The sequence below is a fragment of the Pseudophryne corroboree genome, chromosome 6 (assembly GCF_028390025.1).
Source record: "Pseudophryne corroboree isolate aPseCor3 chromosome 6, aPseCor3.hap2, whole genome shotgun sequence".
NCBI lineage: Eukaryota > Metazoa > Chordata > Amphibia > Anura > Myobatrachidae > Pseudophryne > Pseudophryne corroboree.
In genome coordinates, this window is record NC_086449.1 from 678,747,177 (window position 1) to 678,766,831 (window position 19,655).

General features: G+C 41.2%; 1 protein-coding gene across 4 annotated transcripts in view; it reads right to left on the reverse strand.

Moving 5' to 3' along the window:
- STING1 (stimulator of interferon response cGAMP interactor 1) overlaps positions 1–19,655 on the reverse strand; it is a 232,997-nt gene that overhangs the window by 180,882 nt on the left and 32,460 nt on the right. For all 4 annotated transcript variants that reach the window (XR_010179642.1, XR_010179641.1, XM_063928285.1 and 1 more), the window contains exons 2-3: positions 14,509–14,759; positions 13,915–14,101 (exon numbers count right to left, since the gene is read on the reverse strand). Coding sequence is in view for 2 of the 4 variants with exons in the window: in XM_063928285.1 (XP_063784355.1) it covers positions 13,915–14,101; positions 14,509–14,759 (438 nt within the window). In the remaining 2 variants the exon portion in view is untranslated. The remainder of the gene's footprint in view (positions 1–13,914; positions 14,102–14,508; positions 14,760–19,655) is intronic.

Sequence of the window (19,655 nt, forward strand, 5' to 3'; positions counted from 1 at the left end):
CAAGGAGGTCATACAGATACTGAAAGCAAAGATTCACATACTATTGACATTTACAGATATGTGATATTGGATCATTTTCCTAAATAAAAAAATGAGCATGTCTAATCATTTGTTTGATTTTGTTTGATTTTGAACTCTTTACCTATTTTTAGGAATTGTGTTCTGAGATAGTTTTAGCACAAATTTCAGCAGAAATATAGAAAATTCTGAAGGGTTCACAAACTTTTAAGCACCACTGTACATGTTGACATTTGAAACATCACAAGGCAATTTATCACCTTTATAATGACATCACACTTCATTGGGTGATCACATGATTTCCTATCGCCTTATATTTTTTTTACATAATCTACTGTCATACTTTAGGAATAAACAAAAGGCAAAACAATAAGCATTTCATTGTCTATCTGGATTTTTCATTGCATTTTGACCTGAAGGTAGAGAGGCCATGTTTAGCTGTTTTACCAATGATTTTTTACACTACAAATCTATCATTTGGATTCCTGTGTGTCATAAATTTTAGTATAACATATATTATAAAATTCAGTATAACTATTTCATCTAAGATGAAATAGTGTCAATGTAGTAGCACAAGAATGAATGGCCTATTATAATACCATACCTCCTTACATCAGCCAATGAGGGAGTAAATGTGTAATAGTGGGTTTGGTCACAATCCCTGGGGGTGTGGCCATGTCTATGGTTGGCATTTTGCACATGAAACCACATTTTTTAGTGCTTCATTTTTATGGAAATACCTCCAAACTAGTGATGAGCGGGTTCGGTTCCTCGGAATCCGAACCCCCCCGAACTTCACCCATTTTACACGGGTCCGAGGCAGACTCGGATTCTCCCGTATGGCTCGGTTAACCTGAGCGCGCCCGAATGTCATCATCCCGCTGTCGGATTCTCGCGAGATTCGGATTCTATATAAGGAGCCACGCGTCGCCGCCATTTTTCACTCGTGCATTGGAAATGATAGTGAGAGGACGTGGCTGGCGTCCTTTCATTTTGTTTCAGGGGGCTGCAAATATCTTTATTCTAGGGACCAGCAGTATTATAGGAGAAGTACAGTGCAGAGTTTTGCTGACCAGTGACCACCAGTATTATACGTTCTCTGCCTGAAAAACGCTCCATATCTGTGCTCAGTGTGCTGCATATATTTGTGCCACACTGCTTTATTGTGGGGACTGGGGACCAGCAGTATTATATAGGAGGAGTACAGTGCAGAGTTTTGCTGACCAGTGACCACCAGTATTATACGTTCTCTGCCTGAAAAACGCTCCATATCTGTGCTCAGTGTGCTGCATATATGTGCTCACACTGCTTTATTGTGGGGACCAGCAGTATTATATAGGAGGAGTACAGTACAGAGTATTGCTGACCAGTGACCACCAGTATTATCGTTCTCTGCCTGAAAAACGCTCCATATCTGTGCTCAGTGTGCTGCATATATCTGTGCTCACACTGCTTTATTGTGGGGACTGGGAACCAGCAGTATTATATAGGAGGAGTACAGTGCAGAGTTTTGCTGACCAGTGACCACCAGTATTATACTTTCTCTGCCTGAAAAACGCTCCATATCTGTGCTGCATTGTAGTATATAGTAGGAGGACAGTGCAGAATTTTGCTGACCACCAGTATATAATATATAGCAGTACGGTACAGTAGGCCACTGCTCTACCAACCTCTGTGTCGTCAAGTATACTATCCATCCATACCTGTGGTGCATTTCAGTTTTGCACAGTTTGCTGACCACCAGTATATAATATATAGCAGTACGGTACAGTAGGCCACTGCTCTACCTACCTCTGTGTCGTCAAGTATACTATCCATCCATACCTGTGGTGCATTTCAGTTTTGCACAGTTTGCAGACCACCAGTATATAATATATAGCAGTACGGTACAGTAGGCCACTGCTCTACCTACCTCTGTGTCGTCAAGTATACTATCCATCCATACCTGTGGTGCATTTCAGTTGTGCGCAGTATATATAGTAGTAGGCCATTGCTATTGATACTGGCATATAATTCCACACATTAAAAAATGGAGAACAAAAATGTGGAGGGTAAAATAGGGAAAGATCAAGATTTACTTCCACCTTGTGCTGAAGCTGCTGCCACTAGTCATGGCCGAGACGATGAAATGCCATCAATGTCGTCTGCCAAGGCCGATGCCCAATGTCATAGTAGAGAGCATGTAAAATCCAAAACACAAAAGTTCAGTAAAATGAACCAAAAATCAAAATTAAAAGCGTCTGAGGAGAAGCGTAAACTTGCCAATATGCCATTTATGACACGGAGTGGCAAGGAACGGCTGAGGCCCTGGCCTATGTTCATGGCTAGTGGTTCAGCTTCACATGAGGATGGAAGCATTCATCCTCTCGCTAGAAAAATGAAAAGACTTAAGCTGGCAAAAGCACAGCAAAGAACTGTGCGTTCTTCTAAATCACAAATCCCCAAGGAGAGTCCAATTGTGTCGGCTGCGATACCTGACCTTCCCAACACTGGACGGGAAGAGGTGGCGCCTTCCACCATTTGCACGCCCCCTGCAAGTGCTGGAAGGAGCACCCGCAGTCCAGTTCCTGATAGTCAAATTGAAGATGTCACTGTTGAAGTACACCAGGATGAGGATATGGGTGTTGCTGGCGCTGAGGAGGAAATTGACAAGGAGGATTCTGATGGTGAGGTGGTTTGGTTAAGTCAGGCACCCGGGGAGACACCTGTTGTCCGTGGGACGAATATGGCCATTGACATGCCTGGTCAAATTACAAAAAAAATCACCTCTTTGGTGTGGAATTATTTTAACACAAATGCGGACAACAGGTGTCAAGCCATGTGTTGCCTTTGTCAAGCTGTAATAAGTAGGGGTAAGGACGTTAACCACCTCAGAACATCCTCCCTTATACGTTACCTGCAGCGCATTCATCATAAGTCAGTGACAAGTTCAAAAACTTTGGATGACAGCGGAAGCAGTCCACTGATCACTAAATCCCTTCCTCTTGTAACCAAGGTCCTGCAAACCACACCACCAACTCCCTCAGTGTCAATTTCCTCCTTACATAGGAAAGCCAATAGTCCTGCAGGCCATGTCACTGGCAAGTCTGACGAGTCCTCTCCTGCCTGGGATTCCACTGATGCATCCTTGAGTGTAACGCCTACTGCTGCTGGCGCTGCTGTTGTTGCTGCTGGGAGTCGATCGTCATCCCAGAGGGGAAGTTGGAAGACCACTTGTACTACTTCCAGTAAGCAATTGACTGTCCAACAGTCCTTTGCGAGGAAGATGAAATATCACAGCAGTCATCCTGCTGCAAAGCGGATAACTGAGGCCTTGGCAGCCTGGGCGGTGAGAAACATGTTTCCGTTATCCACCGTTAATTCACAGGCAACTACAGACTTGATTGAGGTACTGTGTCCCCGGTACCAAATACCATCTAGGTTCCATTTCTCTAGGCAGGCGATACCAAAAATGTACACAGACCTCAGAAAAAGAGTCACCAGTGTCCTAAAAAATGCAGTTGTACCCAATGTCCACTTAACCACGGACATGTGGACAAGTGGAGCAGGGCAGACTCAGGACTATATGACTGTGACAGCCCACTGGGTAGATGTATTGCCTCCCGCAGCAAGAACAGCAGCGGCAGCACCAGTAACAGCATCTCGCAAACGCCAACTCGTTCCTAGGCAGGCAACGCTTTGTATCACCGCTTTCCAGAAGAGGCACACAGCTGACAACCTCTTACGGAAACTGAGGAACATCATCGCAGAATGGCTTACCCCAAATGGACTCTCCTGGGGATTTGTGACATCGGACAACGCCACCAATATTGTGCGTGCATTACATCTGGGCAAATTCCAGCACGTCCCATGTTTTGCACATACATTGAATTTGGTGGTGCAGAATTACTTAAAAAACGACAGGGGCGTGCAAGAGATGCTGTCGGTGGCCCAAAGAATTGCGGGCCACTTTCGGCATTCAGCCACCGCATGCCGAAGACTGGAGCACCAGCAAACAGTCCTGAACCTGCCCTGTCATCATCTGAAGCAAGAGGTGGTAACGAGGTGGAATTCAACCCTCTATATGCTTCAGAGGATGGAGGAGCAGCAAAAGGCCATTCAAGCCTATACATCTGCCTACGATATAGGCAAAGGAGGGGGAATGCACCTGACTCAAGCGCAGTGGAGAATGATTTCAACGTTGTGCAAGGTTCTGCAACCCTTTGAACTTGCCACACGTGAAGTCAGTTCAGACACTGCCAGCCAGGGGTCATTCCCCTCATCAGGCTTTTGCAGAAGAAGCTGGAGACATTGAAGGAGGAGCTAAAACAGAGCGATTCCGCTAGGCATGTGGGACTTGTGGATGGAGCCCTTAATACGCTTAACCAGGATTCACGGGTGGTCAATCTGTTGAAATCAGAGAACTACATTTTGGCCACCATGCTCGATCCTAGATTTAAAATCTCTCTTTCCGGCAGACACAAGTCTGTAGAGGTTCAAAGACCTGCTGGTGAGAAAATTGTCAAGTCAAGCGGAACGTGACCCGTCAACAGCTGCTCCTTCACATTCTCCCGCAACTGGGGGTGCGAGGAAAAGGCTAAGAATTCCGAGCCCACCCGCTGGTGGTGATGCAGGGCAGTCTGGAGCGAGTGCTGACATCTAGTCCGGACTGAAGGACCTGCCAATGATTACTGACATGTCGTCTACTGTCACTGCATATGATTCTCTCACCATTAAAAGAATGGTGGAGGATTATATGAGTGACCGCATCCAAGTCAGACAGTCCGTACGTACGTACGTACGTACGTACGTACGTACGTATACTGGCAGGAAAAAGAGGCAATTTGGAGGCCCTTGCACAAACTGGCTTTATTCTACCTAAGTTGCCCTCCCTCCAGTGTGGACTCCGAAAGAGTGTTTTGCGCAGCTGCCCACCTTGTCAGCAATCGGCGTACGAGGTTACTTCCAGAAAATGTGGAGAAGATGATGTTCATCAAAATGAATTATAATCAATTCCTCCGTGGAGACATTCACCAGCAATTGCCTCCAGAAAGTACACAGGGACCTGAGATGGTGGATTCCAGTTGGGACGAATTAATAATCTGTGAGGAGGGGGATGTACACAGTGAAAGGGGTAAGGAATCGGACGATGAGGAGGAGGTGGACATCTTGCCTCTGTAGAGCCAGTTTGTGCAAGGAGAGATTGATTGCTTCTTTTTTGGTGGGGGCCCAAACCAACCAGTCATTTCAGTCACAGTTGTGTGGCAGACCCTGTCGCTGAAATGATGGGTTTGTTAAAATGTGCATGTCCTGTTTATACAACATAAGGGTGGGTGGGAGGGCCCAAGGACAATTCCATCTTGCACCTCTTTTTTCTTTCATTTTTCTTTGCATCATGCGCTGTTTGTGGACTATTTTTTTGAAGTACCATCCTGCCTGACACTGCAGTGCCACTCCTAGATGGGCCAGGTGTTTGTGTCGGCCACTTGTGTCGCTTAGCTTAGCCATCCAGCGACCACAGCGCACCTCTTTTTTTCTTTGCATCATGTGCTGTTTGGGGACTATTTTTTAAATCGACCATCCTGTCTGACACTGCAGTGCCACTCCTAGATGGGCCAGGTGTTTGTGTCGGCCACTTGGGTCGCTTAGCTTAGTCATCCAACAACCTTGGTGCAAATTTTAGGACTAAAAATAATATTGTGAGGTGTGAGGTGTTCAGAATAGACTGGAAATGAGTGGAAATTATGGTTATTGAGGTTAATAATACTATGGGATCAAAATGACCCCCAAATTCTATGATTTAAGCTGTTTTTGAGGGCTTTTTGTAAAAAAAAAACCCCGAATCCAAAACACACCCGAATCCGACAAAAAAATTTCAGGGAGGTTTTGCCAAAACGCGTCCGAATCCAAAACACGGCCGCGGAACCGAATCAAAAACCAAAACACAAAACCTGAAAAATGTCCGGTGCACATCACTACTCCAAACTGATATGAAATGTGGATGGCTGATATGTAGATAAACCTATATTCAACAAATCATATCTCAGCCCCTCAAAGGGGAAATAGAGCAAGACTTGGAAAGTGATAAAGTGAAGTTGCCCAAAGCAACCAATCAGCTTCTGTTATTTATAAAACAAAGTCTTTGAAGTGTTAGTAAGATGCTGATTAGCTGTTTTGGGCAACAACTCCACTTTATCCCTCTCCAAAGCCTGATACACCTCCCTGCCTGTATAATGACTACACCATACAGCATGCAGAGCATAGAGCCAACAGAAAACATGTAGCCTTTTTGATAATTTTTCGTGATTCATTACCATGACCAAGGTAAGTTCCTGGGTATGAGATAATATATGTTAGGTTATTATTAGCTAAGTTGTCTGTTTGCATTTTCCTCAACTCCCTTTATACACTGTACTGTTACATATTCTTCAATAAAGAAATAATGGGTTAAAGTATCTATTATGCTAGATGATGATGATGATGATGATGATGATGATGATGATGGTTATTATTATTATTATTACTACAACAACATTATTTTACATTATATTTTATTAGCATATGCACTGAGTGGATATACTATAATACTGTAAATGTAGTTGACAAAAATAACACCTTGAAGTTGCTGTTATATAAATGCTCTTATAGCAAAAAACAGGGAAGGTGTAATGTCTGACATTTTGAAAATAAAATATGAGTAAATAGTAGAGTAAAAATTAATTAATTAATTAATTAAACAGATATAATTGAAAACAATATATTATGCAATATATGTGTAAAGCTAAATTAAAATACACATAAAGCTATGCTATCTATATAATAATCCTGCTAAGCATGTGCCTACAACCCCACCTCTTTCTTCCCCTCAAAGCAGCCAATACGTGGGGAAGGAAAGTGTCATTCAGAAGAATCCTGTCCTCTGATTAGCCGAAATAGCTGCCACACATTCTGTGATACAGGAAGCACACACAGGGAGCTAACTTGGCCCTTATACAAATTAAACTCACATGTTCGCCCACACATCTGCCTCTATGTTTGCCCCTACCTACGCCCCAACATCTGCCTGTATGGCCTTTACAACAATTTTTATGCCCACTGCCGATGCAGCACCTGCTGCGATATGTTCCCTTTCCATTTGCTGAAAAGGAAGCGCCTCCCACCTACTCTTCCGCCCACTCCAAGGGGGATATTTATTATACATAATTATAAAAAAAAATGGGCAATATCTCTTTTTCAGTGGCAATTGCAGCACACTACAGAATTCATATAGGGGAGCTACACCAACTGTGGTAGTGTGGACTAGATGGCGCTATTGTTCAAGCAGTGATGGTGAATATGAGAGTGCTAAACAAATACTTAGCTGTGCCGTATCCAGAAGAATAGTCAAGGGTATTCTGTATCCAATTTAAAAAAAATCATTGGAGTCAAACACATTAAAGCCACATGGAAGGACAAGAACATAGAGAAAAATCTTGCAATGTCAGAAATGAAAACCATCTTTCTACTCAATACCCTCACTCCAGGCGGGTTGAACCATGATTTTGAACTCAAGTGGTTCCTTTAAAGAAAACACTATGGCTACAGTAGAGAAAATATCTATACTGATATATGTCACTTTCTCAAATACTAGTCACTTCATTATACATGAGGTTGCGGAAAATAATTTTCTTTCATTCAGATAGAGGCACAGTTTATTTAAAAGCAGAAGTATGTTTTATCACACATGAGCTTTGATAAAGGTAAAACCTTTTAAATGCATGGTATTATCACCTGGGTGAGACTTTTATTTAAATTACCTGTTTCCTTCCTTAACACTCACCAAATAAGTCATGGTGGCATAGCTTGGGGCGGACCCCTCACACATTGGTTTCATTATATAGACGATGTTCTCCTTTTTTGGAGATCTCCACAAGAAGACCTAGAAAGATTCTTTGAATTACTGAATGAAAACGACGTAAATTTGAAATTTACCTTGATCATTAGCAGTAAACAGATACATTTTTTTAGATCTGACCATTTATCAAGAGAACAACGTTTTGAACACTATGATCTATCATAAACCAACGGACGTCAATACATATATCCCGACAGATAGCCAGCATCACACCTTATGGCTAAAAGGGGTGCCCAAAAGCCAAATCCTAAGAGTACATAGGAATTGTAGTGACCTAAACAGCAATCATTACAGATGAAGGAGAATTTCCTCAAGAAAGGATATAAGGAAGAAGAACTCAATCAAGTCATCAGTGAGGTAGAAATGATAGATCGTATATCTTTGCTTTCAATGAAACCAGAAAAGAAAAAAGAAAAAAGAACAGATAAACTCCAGTGGGCATTCATATCTTAATATGATGGCCAACATAAACAAATTGAAAAAAATCATCAACAAAAATTGGTATCTTTTGACAAAAGATCCCATCCTTATGAGTATTATCCCCAAAAAAAACAACTTTATCTATAGAAAATCCAGAAATTTAAAGAACCAACTGGTGAGAAGCACGTTACCAATGCCAACCCGTAACCTTATTAGAACTAAAGGATTCCACCGTTGTGGCTTATGCATTGGATGTAAAAACATCAAAGACTCCACTAGCAAACATTGTGAAGTCACAGTTAATAACGTTAACTTCAAAATCAAAGACTTTATAACGTGTCACACTGCCAATGTGATTTATTTAATCGAATGTTCCTGTGGCCTCCACTATATCGGACGGACCACCAGACCTTTAAAGATTAGAATAGGAGAACATTTGAGGAATGTTAAAATAGGAATTTCAAAATCAAACATGGATGCTCTACTCAACATATAAAAAAAATTCATTGGAATCAAACACATTAAAGCCACATAGAAGGACAAGAATATAGAGAAAAATCTTGCAATGTCAGAAATGAAAACCATCTTTCTACTCAATAACCTCACTCCAGGCGGGTTGAACCATGATTTTGAACTCAAGTGGTTCCTTTAAAGAAAACACTATGGCTACAGTAGAGAAAATATCTATACTGATATATGTCACTTTCTGCAAGAGAAAATTCCGCACCTGGAGTCTGCAATAATACTAGATTTTGATATTGGGATTTATATATTCAGTTCTTGGTGTGCATCACACATATATATATGAATATCGGTGCTACCCACCAGTAGCGGATCTTGCCACGGGCAAGCAGGACTTTTTCCTGGGGCGCCGCCTTCCGGAGGGCGCTGGCGCCTTCCGGAGGGCGCCGCACCGTGGCAAGATCCGCCACTGCTGCCCGCTGTGTCCCCCGTCCGCCTCCGCTGCCCGCTGCCCGCTGCGTCCCCGCCTCCTGTGAAGGGAACTAGACGCTACGCGTCTAGTTTCCCTTCGTGGAGAGTACCTTTGCTGAGCGGTGCGCGATGACATCATCGCGCACCGCACAGCAAAGGTCCTCTCCACGAAGGGAACTAGACGCTACACATCTAGTTTCCCTTCGTGGAGAGGACCTTTTGCTGTACGTCATCGCGCACCGCTCAGCATTCAAGCGGCGCTAGTAATGTACAGGGGGCGTAACTGACCACGCCCCCTGTATTAGGCAACACCCGTTTCCTGCCCGGGGCGCAAAGCGGCCTTGAACCGGCCCTGCTACCCACTGATCCAAAATATATATAGAAAAGAGAAATTGTAGCAGGGATCAGTTTCTTGGGGTGCACTCTATCCCATTTCTAAATAATTCAGTAATTTCATAGATTCGTTACTGAGTACATATTCTCAAACAGAAAAGACCAATATCCACGTGGAGTATTCCTAACTTGTATTCCACCAATGATATTATTATGGCCTGATTATTCGGCCATACTGAAGCGAAATATTTTAAAACATTATAGAGATAGAAAAACGTGAAGAAAAGAAAATCTTTATTAGACAGATTTCTGTCTTGTGTGAAAATAAAATGTAATTAAAACCAAATTGTGTGCCGCCTATTATTTCTTATGTATTCAATATACTCTTATAATGAGTACAAATGTTTATAGCCCCAACTTGTTCATCATTACATCCACTATAAGTAGTAATATATTATTGTCCTTGCCATAGATTTCTATACACAGTATAATTGCACCTATACCCAAGTAGTATTACACTTGTTATATGTGTTATAATGTGTATTAATCTCACTGATTAACCACAGAAAATGAAGGAGTAACCCTGAAATACATTATTTAAATCACAGACTTAGTGCTTGTAATATGTCCATTCACTTTCCTATGCTGATTACAAATATTTTCAGTATGGTATTACATAGTGTGCAGGGAATGGCAACAAATGTTTAATGACAGCCTTGGTGTTTATAATGTATCCGTTCAATGTTCTCTGCTGAGAGTGGCAACAAATGTTTGATAACAGCCTTGGTGTTTATAATGTATCCGTTCAATGTTCTCTGCTGAGAGTGGCAACAAATGTTTGATAACAGCCTTGGTGTTTATAATGTATCCGTTCAATGTTCTCTGCTGAGAGTGGCAACAAATGTTTGATAACAGCCTTGGTGTTTATAATGTATCCGTTCAATGTTCTCTGCTGAGAGTGGCAACAAATGTTTGATAACAGCCTTGGTGTTTATAATGTATCCGTTCAATGTTCTCTGCTGAGAGTGGCAACAAATGTTGCCTAATGTATTATATTTCAAGTTCTTAGCACTCTGCCCCTATTTAAATACTAGGGACATTGTGCAGGCATTACACATACCAGATTTTTTGGCTGTGCATGAAATTAGTACCCCAGATGTTCTCCAGTATGTATAACTACGTGATACAGGTTTATATAATTACACCCCTGAAGTTGCTGACATTGTCCCACAACTGGGAGAGTACGTCCCAGATACTGTATCAGTCTATTTGTGCCAGTTATGTTAGATGTCCCAGTGTGTTACCATCTACCTCTAGTCCTGTGCTTTTATGCACAGCATTCTATAATTCCTCTTGGACCTTAGGCTTTCAACACACTGATTACTGCCGGGACTGCTATTTATTACTGATACACCCAGGCTGTGGTAGAATTTGCAGGAGGTTGACTGCAGGGACCGCTATTTATTGCTTAATATATATAGACTGTAATGAAATCTGCAGAGGTTAGCAATTAATATATGTATATTTACTGACGATAATATTTGGAATCAAGATACACCTATGGTTACTGATATTGTCCCGCAATAAAGGAAGTACGTCCCGAATGGCATGCGGGTCCGTTTGAATCAGTTATATTAATTGTTCACATTTTCTTCCAGATGCCTTCGATCTTATGTCTTTAGGCACCGCGTTCTATGCAGGGATCAACAATATATAAAATGATTAACAATTGTGCTTCATGTTTAAATTATGCTAACCCTGCTAAATACTGCGGTCTACTATTCCGCATAGCCGTCATAATAGAGTGATAAGTGGACAGCCAACAATTAGTAATATACATGCACCACCAGGCTTCCTATCATTGAATCTCCCCCATGTGCTATACGGTATTAGAATGTGCAATACAGGCAAGTAACTGTTTGGCTAAACATTAGACATGCATCGGCGGCACACGGCTAACCAATGCGCATTTCGCTCTATGGTAGAGCTTCCTCTGGGCTCTAGCGTGTATTGCACATTCTAATATATGTATCTTAAGAACGTCACAGGACTTCCGCCCTGGCCGCAGACAGCGCTACTTCCTGCATGTACATAGACTACATTACCCAGGAAGCCGAGCGGCTTCCGGCCGAGAACGGCTTTTGTATTTAGAACTATTTCTGTTTGACTACATCCCCCACAATCCCTAGCGAGAGCTAATCTCTATTTTTAACTGTTAATATCTCAGCAAGCATTGTTTCATCATAGTAATTAAGCCCCTGATATGGTAACACATATCTCAAACTGTAAGGAGGACTTTTTATTAATTTTATTAATTTTTTAACCTTCCAGCATCCAGTTCCGGTCATGTGACCGGAAGTGATGTAACCATTTCTTGCTATAAATAGGGAAGCCTGTTTGTTTGGACCCTCATGCCTTGAAAAGAGTCCCCTGACTCGAAACGCGTAGGCTTAGAGGGGGCTTTTCAACAGCGGACCTGTTCATTGGACTCTGAAGGAAGGTAGGACCTTGTCACACTTACCTGTTTAATTTCTTTTTGGAACTCCAAAGTTGGCCACTTATTGTTCCAAGACGGTTCTTACTTCCATCAGAACCGGACTCTTACGCTGTGATCAGCCTGTTTTTTATGTTATGTACTTTAACTAAACTCCACTTTTTACTTCCCCTGGATTGATGTCCTTGAAAGAAACCGCTACATGAGGATACCAACCATCTTACACGTGAGTGTTAGGTACGCCTCCCTCACTATTGTAGACTTAAACAAGGTTTTGGCTATCCATTACTGATTGATAGAGAACACACTACTTTGTGAAAGATACCGTTATGGGCATTCAGACATCTGACTTTATGTAAGTCAGGTGTGTTCACAGGAATTCTATGGCTTTACCACCAGCATAGAAAGATACTTATTTTTTAAATTAGATACACCAGCAAACAGTTGGTAAAGATACCATATGTCTTTCCCTTGATTACGACTATACCACACATTGTGTACTTCTGTTTCACATTTCATATATGGTCTAGTCCTCTATCATCGGATATAGAACAACCTTGGTAACCCCTTTGGAGCGAGGTCCTTGAAAGAAACCGCTATATGAGGATATCTACTGTCCTTTACGTGAGTGTTAGGTACGCCCTTTTCTCACGATAGCAGATACCATTTAGATCCTGGTTTTCTACCACTGATTGATAAAGAATACACAACATTTTGGAAAAGATACCTTTATGGGCGTGCCAACACCTGTCTTTATGTAAGTCAGGTGTGTTCATAGGAGAATATTATTTCCATATTTTGGTTTAAAAAGATTACCCCACACGTATTTTCTGACCACTCACATTGCTTAGTGAAGTACGTCAGCATATATTGGCAAAGATCCTAGATCACGTACTTTTCATCTGCTCATCGCGACATTACTACACATTGGGTACTTCTGTCTTATTTCTTATTTGTTGTATATGGTTGAGCCCTCCATCAAAAATTGGATACAGAATACCCTTGACTATTCTTCTGGATACGGCACAGCTAAGTATTTGTTTAGCACTCTCATATTCACCATCACTGCTTGAACGATAGCGCCATCTAGTCCACACTACCACAATTCTTTCTGTCTATATTTTGGACTACCTGGGATAAGTCCACCAATGGATCTAGAAGGCAGCAATCGGTCTACTAGAAGCGCCATTAAGGATTTCACCCCCTTTTTCAGCTTGAGCTACACCAACTGCCACTCCAAACACTGCCAAACATTGATGGCCAGGACTTGCTGGCAGTTGGTGTGGCTCCCCTATTTGAATTTTGGACTGCACTGCAACTGCCCCTGTAAGAGAGAAATTTGTCTCTTTTTTAATTTTTTTTTAGATAATTATGTTTATTAAATATCCCCCATATGTCCTCACAGTTGCTGTTACTGCCCTGTCCCCATTCCAATTAATATGTTGTGCTGGAATGGCGGTGAAGGGAACCGAGTAGAGGTGGGGAGATGAGGGGGACAGAGATGAGAGAAATGGAGAGTGGGAAATATAAGAGAGATAGGGTTGGTAAGTTAGAGGAATAGTTATGAGATGGGGAAGGGTGAAGGGAAACAAAGGCATGAAACGGGCAGGGAGATGGGGGGAGGGGTGTGATGAGGACATAAGTTGGAGACCGGGAGTGAGGAGGTTAAAAATGAAAGATGGGGAAATGCAGGAGGACAGAGATGAGAGACAAGAAAAAAAACAAATGCAATGCCAGCCACTATAGTTACATGGTATACGATGGATACAAAATACTATTAAAATACAAATTCAACATTGTTTTCAACAGAATTATATCCAATGAAAGAAATATATCGCCATACCTGAAGTCCACAAAAACAGCATGTTAAATTGCAAAGAACCACCATGACCATATTAATCATAACAGGGAGTATGGGCAAGAGGTCATCTTTATAAAATATAACACATAGAATGCCAGCTAAAATGAGAAGACCCACATTCCTGATATTGAAGCTTGCATTAAATGCCTTCATGTATTCTCCATTATACCTTTAAAGAAATAAATATTAGTTTTGAATACTATTTTGTTATTATGTCTCCTCCAAATTATTATAATTTTCTTCCATTTACATGCAGTAACAATAATTTGATAGGTTAAAGATGTATACAGAATAGAAAATACATACACATCAAACTGTATAGGCATTTATATAAAATTGTGCTTAATCCACTCTTATTTAAAGGTAGCACATAATTACTTGTGCTGCAGGGTAAAAGGGAGTTTGAGCAGATCAAGCCAATTAAATAATAAAAAAAATATTATAAATAGGTCTATTATAACATGTATTACTGATAACAGGACAGTATATTATGGGATGTGATTTCACAGAAATATGCCATGGTGTACAGAAAAACTTTTGAATGTTTTCTATACTTTAGAAAGTATTATTTATTACCTGGTGTTCACATGCGCTATCTCTTCAGAAAACTCACATATCCCCATTATGAAATGCCAGCTTTGTGCAATGACAAAATGAATTGCCAAGCTATAGACAATTTGACAGCTTGTGAAATTCCCAGCTCCACGCAGGTACATAAGTGCGATACATAGGAGAATTAAGAGACAGGTGGTTTTAGTAGCTCTGTTCCCTCTAGGTTGAGGAATAATGGACCTATTTTGAGATTTACTTTTTATTTTTGGCACCATCTGAAAAGGGAAAAAACAAATACAACCTTGGAATTAATTATTGCTTGAATTGCTGTACACAGTATTCACATATAAATATGGCAGCTTACACCTTCCAATCAGCAGCTCTCCTCAGCCAGAGGTGAAACTAGGGGGGCCTGCGAGGCACGTGCCCATGGCACTTGATGAGGAGGATCACCATCTGGGATGATGTGATGGAGCAGTTACAGTATCATTTGGCATAAAAGAGGACTCTCCAGTGCTGGAAGGGTAAAACTTAAACATATATAGTGGCAGATGCTCAATTAGCTTAGTGAAATCATTCAGCTGCTTGAAAGAGAGGGGTATTTCTAAGCAAGAAAAAAATCATTTTGTTTGCCCCGGCACCCTGTATAATAGCAGTAACCGGATATAAATCCCACACAATATTAGAATTCAGAGATCTCGGTAACATATATTTGCGCAAATGTATGATTAAGCCTCCAAGCCGCGTCAAGGCCTCACTGTATATTGGGGGTCCCTAGCGCTATATCTAGGTGCAGGGTGTGGCACCCCAAAAAACAGCATGAGCCAGAAAGCCCAGGGCAGCATGCCAGTGAAAAAACTATAGTGTTAATAAATTAGTGTTAGGAAGCCAAAGCTATAAAGAAAGTGATACAGGTTGAGTATCCCTTATCCAAAATGCTTGGGACCAGAAGTATTTTGGATATCAGATTTTTCCGTATTTTGGAATAAATGCATACCATAATGAGATATCATGGTGATGGGACCCAAGTCTAAGCACAGAATGCATTTATGTTTCATATACACCTTATACACACAGCCTGAAGGTCATTTTAGCCAATATTTTTAATAATTTTGTGCATTAAACAAAGTGTGTGTACATTCACACAATTTTTTTATGTTTCATATACAAACTAATACAGACATCCTGAAGGTCATTTAATAGAGTATTTTTAATAACTCTGTATATTAAACAAAGTTTGTGTACATTGAGCCATCAGAAAAAAAAGGTTTTCTATCTCACTCTCACTCAAAAAAATCTGTATTTCGGAAATTCCGTATTTCAGAATATTTGGATATGGGATACTCAACCTGTACAAAAATGATATGTAATTAAAATAAGAAATAGTGTTAAAGAAATTAGTAAGTGATAAGTGTTAAGTGTTAATAAAATGCAAAGGTATGCCACACTGAAGCCATCCTGTTTAGTCAATCCGGGGGCACTACACTCCACACCTCCATTACCCCAATCTGGGTCTATGATTACCCAGCAAGGAGCTACATGATAATGGCTCCTTACTTAAATATATCTAAGCTATGAGCTACCTACCTATGTAACATAAATGCATTCTGTGCTTAGATTAGATAACATAGACATAACTTAGATAACATCACCATGATATCTCATTATGGTAAAAATCCGATATCCAAAATACCTCTGGTCCGAAGCATTTTGGATAAGGGATACTCAACCTGTAATACGGAGATCTTAGTTGCATATATCTGCAAATATAGGGTTAAGCCCCCAATCCGATCGGCAAGGCGTCTCCGTCACTGGGGGTCCCTAATACTAGGTATGGGTCCGGAGTGCAGGACCCCATCACGTCGGCACAGGTCGGCTACCCCAGGTCAGCACACAGGTGCTCACATGTCCTTATCGGTGACACAGGGGTTTTTCCCCTTTCACAGCTGCTGGATCTCCTATCTATGCAGCTTTATAGAATGGCACTGTACCTTTAACAGACCTGTTGTCTCCACTGAATTGCCAACACAGATATCCTTTTCTCTCTACCGCTGCTATATATATATATATATATATATATATATATATATATAGTGACAAGGATCACAAGCACAGGACTCAGATGAACACTTTCGGTCTTTATTTTGAACAGCAGGTCACCACATAACAAGCTAAATCCATATGCAGTCGGTATTACAGGCCGTAGCATACAGGTACTCACAGCATAGCAGACTCTTGATAGGCTCCAGTGGTCCCTAGTCTAACCCACACAACCCGGCCTATCACTTGGGTAGCTATTCCACCATCAAGAGCAAGGTGACTCTGCCCTGGAAACCCTTATATCAAGAAATCCCAGGTGCTGCTGATCACACATCTGGGATTCTGCTACTGCTTCCAAAACCTGTTCTGGATCCTCCACATTACTTTCACATAGAAAAATGCTGCCTCTGCCACAATATATATATATATATATATATATGGAGAAAAAGGTACAGGTGCGCTGGTGATCCTATAATGAGAGTTTGTCAGTCCACAGTGAATGAATCCCTGGGCTGTAGCACTGGTGTAACCAACACCGCTGCAAATCTCCAAATGAAGCTCAGAACTCCTTGAGCAAATTGTGTCTGGAAAAAAATCAGGAGAATGCGCCCATAGTGCAGATAAATTTATTTCACACATAAATTAAAAACAGGACTTTCCATGGATTATAAAAGACTCGTACCATAAAAGACCCACTCTTTGGGCCAGTTAAAACACATGAAACAATCCACCAGGCTGCCTCCTGACGAAGGTACTACGAAACGCATAGAGGCGGGGCTTGCCAGACGTGCGTTTTCTCCCACCCGGCTCACACATCCCGGCTGCTTCACTGTGAGTGACCTGACGAGTTCGGCTTCTACCGGCGCGGTGCATGGTCCGGTCTTTGACTGCAGCAGGTTTGGTGGATAGCCTGGTGGATTGTTTCATGTGTTTTAACTGGCCCAAAGAGTGGGTCTTTTATGGTACGAGTCTTTTATAATCCATGGAATGTCCTGTTTTTAATTTATGTGTGAAATAAATTTATCTGCACTATGGGCGCATTCTCCTGATTTTTTTCCATATATATATATATTTATATCCACATAGGTCCCGCACTCGCACAAATCTCTTCGTCCACTTCCAGGGGTGCTCCCAATGGATCCACAAGGGTGGTCCACCACATATATACAAAATTCCGCTGTATGGCGGAAGGGTGCACTCTCCAATGAAAACTCAAAATATAGTTCTCTTAAGACATCATTAGATTATTAAAATAGCCTCATGATCTCGACGTTTCGATTAGGAAAAGGCTTATATGACTTCAGCAGACTCCGCTGTACAGACACAAGTTGATCATATTAATATCAGCGTCTAAACAAAGAAAAACACATAAAAACATACGACAAAGCCTGCCAGGCCACCTTGGAGCATACTGTTATATAGCAGCTATATACCATCACCATTCTCATGCTACTGTGAGCTACATTGACACCAAAGTGTGATCAAATCCAGAAAGGATTAACTCACTATATGCCAGATCCATGAACCCAACCGGGCACTCTCACAACATGGATAAGAACCAGGACTGCCAGCATGCCACTGGAAAGAAAGAGGACAACTGTATAACAATCTGCATGAATATAACAATCATAAGATCAAAAAGACCATATTAATATAGGTCACTACCTGAAGTTTTTTTTACCACAGCATCAACAAGACAAAAGATCTAAAGGATGACTTTCTCTCTCAGAGAAACAGGCTGTAAAAAAGCCAAATATAATGTCAACAACTAATACAATCACTACAGTCAATAACTCATGGAGGAACAATAAACTTACCACTGCTGACATTAAAATCCTTGTTCATGCTGGCAGTACGTGCAGAGCTACATTCCAGATATTTATAGGAGAACCAACAGGAACTGCATAAAAGGACCGGAAGTACCGCTATATACAGTGTATGACAAATCATAACTGAAAGAACACCCACACCTCTTCCAACTAGTGCATTAATTCACAGCCACTGTATTAACTAGTGCTAGCCAATACACTCCACCAATTATAAAGTTAAAAAACAGCACTGGCGCCGTGGCTGGAAGCCCTATGCGTTCCACGGGCGCTGATTATGCAAGCAACAATTTACGAGCATTATGAGTGAGTTAATTTCAACACATACCATGTTGTGTGCACATAATAAAATTAGTGGTTCAGAATTTCTTAAATAATGACAGTTGCATGCAGGAGATGCTGACTGTGAGATGAAAAATTTCTGGACACTTTCGATATTCAGCAACCTCATGTAGAAGATTGCAGCAGCTGCAAAAAAAGTTCCATTTGTCTTGCTACCAACTGAAGCAAGAGGTAGTAACAAGGTGGATTTCCACCTTTTATATGCTTAAGCAACTGGAGGAACAGTAACAAGTCATCCAAGTACACATATTAGAGCTTAAGATAGGAGAAGGGGGCACAAGTTTCCTTATTCTAGCACACTGGAGAATACTCTCAGTTTTATGTAAGCTACTAAAACCATTTAAAATTGTAACCAATGAATTGAGTGCAGACACTGCCAGCCAGAGTCAGGTGATTTTCTTAAACTACTGGAAATGCAGATAGAGAAACTGAAGGAAGAGAATAAACATAATGATTTTGCAAAGTATGTCGGACAGTTATTTTTTTCTCCTCACCAGGACACAAGGGTTTGCAACATCTTGACATTGGAGCATTACATTTTGACAATCATGCCAGATCCTAGGTTTAAGATGCAACATTTCCAAATGACACAGATGCAAAAAGCTCCCTGTGAGAAAGCGGTCAGCTCCAGTGGCACATGACATGATGATGCCTCCTGCTTAAGCTTCTACTGTAAATCCTGATTAGTTTATTTCAAGTGCCATCCTGTCTGCCACTGCTGTATCACTACTGTATGTTTCATAAATGTGCATTATTCTTTTAAACTGCCCATATTTGTTTATGCTGCTACTCTGTCGTTTAATATAGCCAGTCACCTTGCTGCAAGCCTTTGGCCAATATTGGTGAAAGTAATATTATGAGCTGCATACGTAGAACTGCTAAGCTTTTGCATTCATTTCACTTCTTACACATAGCAGGGGCAGACTCCTGACGGAGCACCTATCCCTGCATTTGATAATTAGT